The following is a 9823-nucleotide window of genomic DNA, read 5'->3' on the forward strand; positions in this document are numbered from 1 at the left end:
CCACCAAGGGGAGATTTGGAAGAAGATGACTTAAAGTCACAGGGTGGAAGCAAAACCAGAACAAGGTCAGGAGCTCGTGTCCAACTCTTTAACTCCTGGTTCCGGGTTATTTCTCTGGGGTGCATCTGGCGCCAGCCGCGGAAATACGACCGAGTCTGGGTAAAGGTCGCCAGGTGAAGGGATGATAGCCAGGAGACCTCTACGTTTGTCAAAGTTGACCGTCCCCCTCTAAGCAGGCAAAACGTGCGGCTCAAACAGCATTAAGTCAACCAGCAAGAGACCTGTTACCTTACAGGCTAATGCCCTCGATCCACCCCTCGACTCCGCTCCACCCTCCCCGTCGGCACGCGCATGCACCCTAAGGCCCGAGGTTGACGTCAGCCCCTCCGGGCACAACCTCGGTGTCGTACCTCTAATGGCCTGTCGTAACTGCCCGGAGGGAAAGGCCGGGAGAGGAAGGGCATTCACGCTGTTCCCCTCACAGTACTAGCAAGTATGCGCGCGCGCAGGGTCCTAACTCAGCCTCGGAGACCCGAGCCAATGGGGCGCGGCGACGTCACTACGTATCAGTTCGCCAGGCCGCACGTCAGGAGGGCAGAGGGCGGAGCCAGTTTGGTTGCATTTTCACCCGTACATAGGCGCGGACCGGCGTGTCCTTGGGATTAGAGAGCTGGACGTTTGGCTTGCGAACGGGAACGGCTTAGTCGTACACAGAGAAAGAACGGTGGGCGCGGGGCGCGGAGGGCACGGCGGGCGAGAAACCGAGCCATGAGGGCGCGCGCCTGCGTGGGGGGCGCGCGGGTGGACTGAGGCCCGTGAGCGGGGGCCGGGTGGGGGACAGGAAATGGGGGGGCCCCGGACTGCGCCCACCCCGGCGGGCTACGGCGTGAGGTGGGGCGGGACCCTAATTAGGTCGTGGCGTGGTCTCGGTCAAGGTCCTGAAAGCTCGGAGGCGGCTTGTTCGCGGTTCCTTCCGAGACGCGGGCCCTCCGTTGTCGGGACTGCGGGGCTATGGCAATGATAGACAAGATTTCTTCTGGAGTGAGGGCGGGAGTCGGGGGACGATGCGCAGCGCGTCACGTCCTCTTTCCAAGAGAGCAAAAGCTGCTGCTCTTCCAATAAGTCATTACTTTTCCTGGCCACCTGTCGCTCCCCCCCTTAACCTGCTCAGGCACCTCGGAGAGGGAGGTTTCATCACAGTGTCCTTGAAACCGGCTTGGATTGATGACCTCGTGGTCTCCCCCGGGGAATCCCAGAGCTGGAGAATGGGCATTACCGGGGAGACCTCAAAAGCCTGCTGCTGGCCTCCCACCCACAGCAAGGCAATTTAGAGGGACCTGAGCAGGCTGAATCAACCATTATCTCCCTTTTTGTAAAAATGTATTTTTCCTTATCTTCAGAGGTGGCTTTAAATTGTAGTATGAATAATTAGACCGCCGTAAAAGTTGGAATTTTGGTGGTTTGGGTTTAATATATTCATAGTTCAGCGTATTCAGATTTGTGACTTTGTGACCTTGATGTCATCTTTTGAAATGGTTTTGAAGTAGGTTCCTAATTTGCTTTCATCACGTATGTCAACTGGAAAAAAATGCACAAAGTAAGAGCTGTAAGTTCTGTTTGGGGCAAAATGGGGACTAGAGACGGGGAGACAGCATTTCTTTTTTTTTTTTTTTTCTCGGCCCCAGCATGCGCTTGTGGGATCTTGGTTCCCCAACCAGAGGTTATTTATCTAAAGGTCTCTTTTGCCAGTTTTTCCCAGACCACAGAGTGCCTCATTCCTGATCTCTACCCTGAACTTTTCAGGATGTGTTGAAGGTCAGCAGCTGCAGTGGCTTGTGCCTTAACGCTTGTAGAGGCAGATGTCAAGTGTCAGTTTTTAGTTGACACACACACAGAGACGTGTTTTTAAGGAAGTTCTTCCAGATAGTGTTTTTTGTGTTAAAGAATCTTTTGCAAGTGAACTAAGTAAAACAAAATTCAACCTGGTATATAATGTCATAAGTTTGCAGTGCGTTGGTGGCTGGAGTTGATCATTGGTTTACACTTTCTTTACTTGGAGAAAAAATTAATTAATTGAGTCTTTCATTTTTAGATTTAAAAATGAGTGATGTTGAGAAGGGCAAGAAGATTTTTGTTCAGAAGTGTGCCCAGTGCCATACTGTGGAAAAGGGAGGCAAGCACAAGACTGGGCCAAATCTCCATGGTCTGTTTGGGCGAAAGACAGGTCAGGCTGTCGGATTCTCTTACACAGATGCCAACAAGAACAAAGGTAAGAGGCGGGCCATTGTTAACTAACACAAGCACAAATTGCATGAATGTAACCTTTGGTAAACACTTTTTCAGGAGTGTGACATACTTAACAATACATCCCTCCTTGTTTAGGCATCACCTGGGGAGAGGAGACGCTGATGGAGTATTTGGAGAATCCCAAGAAGTACATCCCTGGAACAAAAATGATCTTCGCTGGCATTAAGAAGAAGTCAGAAAGGGCAGACTTGATAGCTTATCTCAAAAAAGCTACTAATGAGTAATAGTTGGCCACTGCCTTATTTATTATGAAACAGCTGTCTCATGACTTTTTATGTGTACCATATTTAAATTGATCTCATACACTAGAATTCAGGTCATGAATAGCTGATGTAATATTTCTGTCCTGATTTAAATAAGATTGGCTTGTGGCTAAATGAATATGGTCAGCTTTTTGAATTTTGATAGTAATTCTGGTTCAGCAAGTACTGTCAGTGTTTTCCCCTTCTAAAGAGATGATTAAACTTGAATAAGGAATGTTAAACTTTTCAGGGATATGGTGAATGCCTTCTCAAACCCTATAGGAGATTGGTTTTATATTTAGATTTCTATAACTGGTTATATTAATATATTTAAATATTGAGAAGCTCCCTTCACTGTCTCATAGACCAGCAAGATTCACCTGTGTTTCAAGTTGTGTTCATTCACCCGTTAAGGCAAGGGCTGAAGATACACTGACAATGTCCACTTTATCTTTTTGGTCTTAAATATGCCAATTTAATTAAAATTCTCCGTCTAAAATATTGCGTTTTACTTAATGAAGGGCATTTTAGTGTGGTTTATGTATAGCATCAGATAAAGAATATTTAGTACTTCTCACATTTTAGAGATGATCTTTAAGATCAGATGTTTTTAAAATTCACTGTGACATGATAGGTTGGGAAACTTGCTTGTGAATTCTTCACAAAGTCAGACTAAGTTATAATTCAGGATTGTCTTTTAAACAGGTATTCAGAAACACAACTGTAGAACTACTGTAGGTGTGTGATTGGTAATGATGCTTTTGCCAACTCAGAAGGGTTAAGGTAGAGGAGCTCTATCAGCACAGATTTGTAAATTATCTGATCGTAAGGCTTGAGAATTAAAAACAAAGTCACAGATCATGATTTTTCTAATGTGCTTGATTTAATGACATACCAAGATGGTTGAAAAATATAATACCTCAAAATACGCAGCATTGTTACTAGTCATAGTACTAGATTGTGTTTACTTGGTCTTCTAGGACAGCCTGCCCTAGAACACTTCCGTAATCCACCCGGTTTCTTTGGCCAGAATGAGCACTGCAGCATTTATGCCAAATGTAGAAAGAAGAATGTGTTTCTGGCCATAGTTTTGTGGTATGTATAGTACATGGTTGTAGTATATGTACTAAATTATTTCATATACAGTTTGTGCTGTACATGTTTAGAGCAGTCCCTAGAAATTTTATGGAATGGTGAGCTTGAACTAAGCCATAAAGAATACTGAGAGAAATTCTCGGTGGGGGAAGTAAGTCTGTGCCGGTGGTGAGAGCCATCTCTTTGTGTGACAGTGAGGAAACCAGGAAGAAGCCTTATCAACAGTGATGGGGATGAGTGGGTAGGCCTGTAAGGCCTGGCAAAGCACTTGTAACTTGTGAATCTTATTTTCAGTCATTGGAGAAATGTGAGAAAGCAGTCAGTCTGGAAACATGTGCAGAAACAGTTTGGGGAAGCAAAAGAAAGCCTGCTGTAATTCAGGTGGTATCCAGAGATGGTGTAGCAATTAGCTTCTGAGAGAGCTCTGGACCAATATGGGAAGACATGGAGACCAGGGAACTGATTTATTTCTGTGTTTCCCAAGTCAACTAAGGCCTATGCTGGCAGAGAATTGCTGAGTCCCTGCTGCTTTCTAGGCCAGTTGTACTCAATAAGTGCCTCTAGTGATTTATAAGTTCCTATAGTTAATTCAAAAGAAGGGACATTCCTAGCTGTAAGGGGTGTGTGCTCTCTTAGAAATAAAGAAACCCAAAAAGCTAGCACTGTATAACCCACATGTCCTCATTCCTAGTGTCTCTTCATAGGTGGCTTGGTGAGTAGTATCAAAAGTGAGAGCCAGGTGTATTTAAGAAGTGTTTCTTCCAGGTGCCCCCTATATTCTGGATTTTGTCTAGAATAGCACTATCCAATACAACTTTCTGTGATGACAGACTGAATATGTGCTGTCCAGTTAGCCACCAGCCAGGTGTAGTTATGGAATTTGGGTAATGTGGCTACAGAACTGAATTTTCCATTTTATTCAGCTTTAATGAGTTTAGGTTTGCGTAGCCACATATGGCGAGAGTGTTAACAGCACAGGTCTAGAACTAGAGCCATGCGTGGTCTATAACAAAAGTGCTTCCTCTGAACTCTTTGTTTTCCTAATCTAGGATTCTTACACTAAGTGCCCTTGAACACTGATTCCAATTCCTGTCTCTAAATCTGATATGCTCACCTTTATAATTTTACCATACATTCTACATATTCCATTCATAAGTTGGCAATTTATTTTAGTTAGGTGTTATTCTCATGGTATGTAGGGATACACCTTTTGGTCATCCTTTTCCTCAAACTTTTCTTCAGTTTCTTTTTTTATTTTTTTTTAAATTTATTTTTGGCTGCTCTGGGTTTTCGTTGCTGTGCACGGGCTTTCTCTAGTTGTGGTGAGTGGGGGCTACTCTTCATTGCGGTGCACGGGCTTCTCATTGCAGTGGGTTCTCTTGTTGCGGAGCACGGGCTTCAGTAGTTGTGGCTCATAGGCTCTAGAGCTCAGGCTCAGTAGTTGTGGCACACAGGCTTAGTTGCTCCGTGGCATTTGGGATCTTCTCGGACCAGGGCTCAAACCCGTGTTCCCTGCATTGGCAGGCGGATTCTTAACCATTGCACCACCAGGGAAGTCCCTCTTCAGTTTCTTTATGGACATTATACTGTACATTTTCGCTTTAACCCCTAAAGATTGTTGTAAATTGAAAAGGGTGTGATGAAATTCACATGCTGTCTATGAAGAGGCCTTACCAGTGGCTTGCCCTCCCCAGTTGACTAGGCTAAAGCTATTTCATTTCAGTCAAGGTCACACAAGAGTAAACCAAAACCAACTTAGCTACAACTTAGCTTCATTTCTAGTGATGAGGTCTTTTGGCTCTTCATATTAGAGTACCTTGAGATACCAAGTAAGATTGCTGAGCACAGAATAAGAGTGGCTATTATGGTACAGTTCGTACAGGCAAGGCTGATGCCTATATGAACTAAAGTTGGCTATTTTAGTCACATTAGAGGTCTCAGTATTGGAACTGGAAGAGATCTTAGAGATTCTTAGAATCCAGCTGCACTATTATACAGATGAGAGGTGAAATTAACCTTTTTTAGGCTCAGGGAACTATGGGAGCTACTCAGTTGAGCTGGACCACTAACAGGACCTTGTAGTCCAACCTAGCAAATCACAGAGCAAGGGAGCTGAGGCATATGGCAGATACCTGGGTTTGGAGAGGAATAGAGTTAGTAACACCTATTAGTAACTCAGTCCTGAAACACCCCTACAGTGAGCTGTGACACCTTCCTCTTGAGGGGCTGAGGTATGCTGTGGGCAGGAGGCAAGTAGCCTGGGGTGGGACATAGCCCATACCCTTTCCAGAGTGTTGCTCCCTTCCCACATGTGAGGAGCCCTCCTGCCTGGGAGCTTACTTGAGGGGTTCTGGACCCAAAGTGACCATAGTCAGGTGCTCTTGCTCCAGTGACCTGGTCACAAAGTCCTCACTTAGGGGAGGGGAGCATGCCCTGCCTCCTTTTCCATCCTTCTGGATTTGTTACCATTTTTCTTGCACTCAACACCTGCCAATAAAGATTGTCTACACTGTAAAATAGTTGGCTAATGGGAAGCAGCCGCATAGCACAGGGAGACCAGCTTGGTGCTTTGTGACCACCTAGAGGGGTGGGATAGGGAGGGTGGGAGGGAGACGCAAGAGGGAGGGGATATGGGGATATATGTATACGTATAGCTGATTCACTTTATTATAAAGCAGAAACTAACACACCATTGTAAAGCAATTCTACTTCAATAAAGATGTTAAAAAACTGTATACTAAGAAAGATTAAAGAAGTAAAAAAAAAAACCACATTATTTACACTGGAAAAAACTAGCTGAGTGACATAGCTGAAACCACCACCAAGATACTTTGACCACAGTTTGGGCTTAGTCTAACCCCATTTTACCGGACATATTAATGGGCTGCTTCCTTTTTGCTCTTTCTTTTTTTTTTTTTTTTTTTTTGCTGTACGTGGGCCTCTCACTGCTGTGGCCTCTCCTGTTGCAGAGCACAGGCTCTGGACGCGCAGGCTCAGCGGCCATGGCTCACGGGCCCAGGCACTCCGCGGCACGTGGGATCCTTCCGGACCAGGGCACGAACCGGTGTCCCCTGCATCGGCAGGCGGACTCCCAACCACTGCGCCACCAGGGAAGCCGTTGCTCTTTCTTTATTCATTAGAAATGTGCCTGTGTTCACATTGGTGCCATTAAATATGTGTCTGTAGCTGGAAGTGTCCTTTGAAAAACGACCATTGGACTAGTTAATTTTATTTGTGGTATAACAAAGAATGCTGGGTTTGGGATTGGAAAATATGTGTTTAGAGTAGGGGTTAGTAAGCAGCCCATTGTCCCAAAGTTTTTGTAAATAAAACTTTATTGGAACATGGCCACATTTATTCATTTATGTCTTATCTAGGGCTGCTTTTGTGCTACAACATCAGAATTGAGTAGCTGCAACAGACTATGGCCCACAAAGCCTAAAATAGTGACTGGTGCTCACAGAAGTTCTTGGCCCCTGGTTTAGAGCTTTGCAGTTACTTTTTTTCTGCCATCTGGAGAATAGGAATAACCTGTACCTCATAAAATTGCTGTTGAGCGTTCACTGAGTGGCATCTGAAAGCTCTTAACTGGTAAGCACTGAAATAATTTGTTTATTTTATATCCTCATCAAATTCCTTGAAAGTGGAAAATTCACATAGTGGAAAATTAGGTTAGCAGTTACCTAATTGTCGTGTCTAGCTTTCTTTTCTATTCTCAAATGGCTCTGATGACTCTAGGACATTTGACACCCTAGACTGCTCTTATTTTTTCTACCTCCCTCATTTAAATTAATTTCACGTACTCATGGAATAAAATACATAGGCATCATAAAACCTTTATACACATATAGCTGTAACTGTCTGTTAGTAATCCAAATCAGCATGACATTTTACCCAAATTCTAGTCCCATCACTAAATTGCTTTATAGTTATAATGTATATTCACATTTCATTTCATCCTCACTAACTCATAAGGTATGTGGAACAAGAATTGTCCCTATTTTATAGCTAAGTAAATAGGCTCAGGTTGTTACTGCCAAAGGTCACACACAGGTACCTTACCTTGGTAGTATCACATGTACTGACACTGCCTTTTCATGGTTACGAAACTTCATATTAGGTGAGTCATCTCTATTAGCCTCTTTTTTTTTTTTTTTAATTTGGCTACGTTGGGTCTTCATTTGCTGCTCGCAGGCTTTCTCTAGTTGTGGCGAGCAGGGGCCACTCTTCATGGTGACAGGCGGGCTTTTCATTGCGGTGGCTTCTCGTTGCAGAGCACGGGCTCTAGGCACACAGACTTCAGTAGTTGTGGCACGCAGGTTTAGTTGCTCTGCGGCATGTGGGAACTTCCCGGACCAGGGCTCGAACCTGTGTCCCCTGCATCGGCAGGCAGATTCGTAGCCACTGCACCACCAGGGAAGTCCCTATTAGCCTCTATATAACTCCCACACCTCCTTTTGTTGCTAAAGACAGGGCCTTTAGCACTAGGCCTCTGCACTAATGCAGCCCTCACAAGTGGAGCCTACATGTTCTTCACACTGTCCACAGCAGAGGCTTTGTGGTCTTGGTATCTTCCAGATCTGCATTCTCCATTTCCACAGCTGATCTGGGTACTGTTTGAGAAAATCACACACTTCTATTGATTGCACCCCTGTAAACTTATCTTTGATTCAACTGAATCAGCAGAAACCCTGTGCAATTGTCCTTTTATATATTCATTCTCTCCCTGTTTTCCTCGCGGTTAATTTAGAAGGTCATCATGCTCCTCAAGCTTGTATCACTGGTCTCCCCTGCTCTCACAGCAGATGACCTTGCCTCCCATTTCAGATAGGAATTTTCTACTTCCTGAATACAGGGAAGGTTTTTGTCAAAACCTTTGAACTTCACAGAACTTCTTTCTGTGAAGTTCTAGGCATCATAAAACCTTTTGTCCCTACCTTCAACAATGTTGTTCTTAATTCAGATATGATTCAGAATGTTCAGTTACATCGAAACGTAGCTCCAGATGTTACAGATGCCCCAGCATGGTCAGTCTAACACCCATTCCCAACCCCCTTGTCCTCTGCCTCCCTCTCCCATAGAAAATGAAAGATATAAATGCTTGCTTTCATTTCAGTACAGGAACTTTGCATTGGGAGCTACACTCCAACAGAACAAGTTCACTGCCTGAGTTCTGGAAATTATGCCTTTTCTTATTCAGTTTATAAGTTGAATGAAATTCGGGATACCTACCGGAATCAGGCAGGGGTAATATGTCTGGACCAAGAGATGACAAATCTTTCCAGTTTGGGATAATAGGGGAAATCTGTAGATTTCTGAGTCACCTGCCTATGGTATGAGTTGGGGCATACCGTATTGTCTGTAAGACAAGAATTTCTTGTTCTTTTTACTGGTTAATGTTGGAAGACAGCCTAAGGGTCTGATTTCTCTGTTGATGCTGCTTAACAGAATCGTAGACACATTAGCTCTTCTGTGCCTTAAGTTTCCTCATCTGCAAACTGACCTTAATTATATTAGTCCTTAGGGTTATTGTGAGGCATACACAAGTGAATGTGCTTGGCGTGTTGCCTTGCACTCAGTAAATCCTTAAATGTTAGCTAATTTTGAACTGGTTGGATGGGGCAATTTGTCAAATTAACAGTTGGGCAGATTGCACGGAAGGGAGAGGACGCTTACTGGAATGACTTTTTTAACTGAAGTGATTTAGTGGGAGAGAAGTGCCTGGAATTAGAGATTTATATCCATGACTCAGGTCCATAATTCTAATAACTCACTCATTAGGTGATGTCTCATTCTCTGTTAGTGACCAGGACCAAGAATCAATGAAGTACAACCTTCACCAATGCCATTTACTTTGAGAGCTTTTTTGAGACATCTGGTCAAAAGGTTAAATGGGCACCTAATTTTCATAGACTCATCATCTAAATATGTCTAACTTTTCCGGTAACCTAACAGACATTGTTTTGTTTTGTTTTGTTTTGTTTTTTTGCGGTACGCGGGCCTCTCACCAGTGCAGCCCCTCCCGCCGCGGAGCACAGGCTCCGGACACGCAGGCCCAGTGGCCACGGCCCACGGGCCCAGCTGCTCCGCAGCACGCGGGATCCTCGTGGACCAGGGCACGAACCCGTGCCCCCCGCATCGGCAGGCAGAATCCCAACTGCTGCGCCACCAGGGAAGCC

The 9823-nt window shown here is 44.6% G+C and overlaps 1 protein-coding gene across 1 annotated transcript; it reads left to right on the forward strand.

Annotated features, from left to right (window-relative positions):
- The first annotated feature begins 592 nt into the window (after positions 1-592).
- Positions 593-6991, forward strand: LOC116759632 (cytochrome c). The gene is made up of 3 exons (XM_032643629.1): positions 593-724; positions 2093-2269; positions 2383-6991. The coding sequence occupies exons 2-3, from the start codon at positions 2101-2103 to the stop codon at positions 2529-2531; spliced, it is 318 nt and encodes a 105-aa protein (XP_032499520.1). The 5' UTR covers positions 593-724; positions 2093-2100; the 3' UTR covers positions 2532-6991.
- Positions 6992-9823: the final 2832 nt, after the last annotated feature.

This window comes from Phocoena sinus, chromosome 9, assembly GCF_008692025.1.
Source record: "Phocoena sinus isolate mPhoSin1 chromosome 9, mPhoSin1.pri, whole genome shotgun sequence".
Lineage (NCBI taxonomy): Eukaryota > Metazoa > Chordata > Mammalia > Artiodactyla > Phocoenidae > Phocoena > Phocoena sinus.

What these genes read in the sequence shown, in the direction of transcription:
- LOC116759632 (XM_032643629.1), top strand. Translation starts at nt 2,101, where the DNA reads ATGAGTGATGTTGAGAAGGGCAAGAAGATTTTTGTTCAGAAGTGTGCC. An exon ending in AGATGCCAACAAGAACAAAG is followed by an intron (nt 2,270 to 2,382) that starts GTAAGAGGCGGG and finishes CTCCTTGTTTAG; the next exon opens with GCATCACCTGGGGAGAGGAG.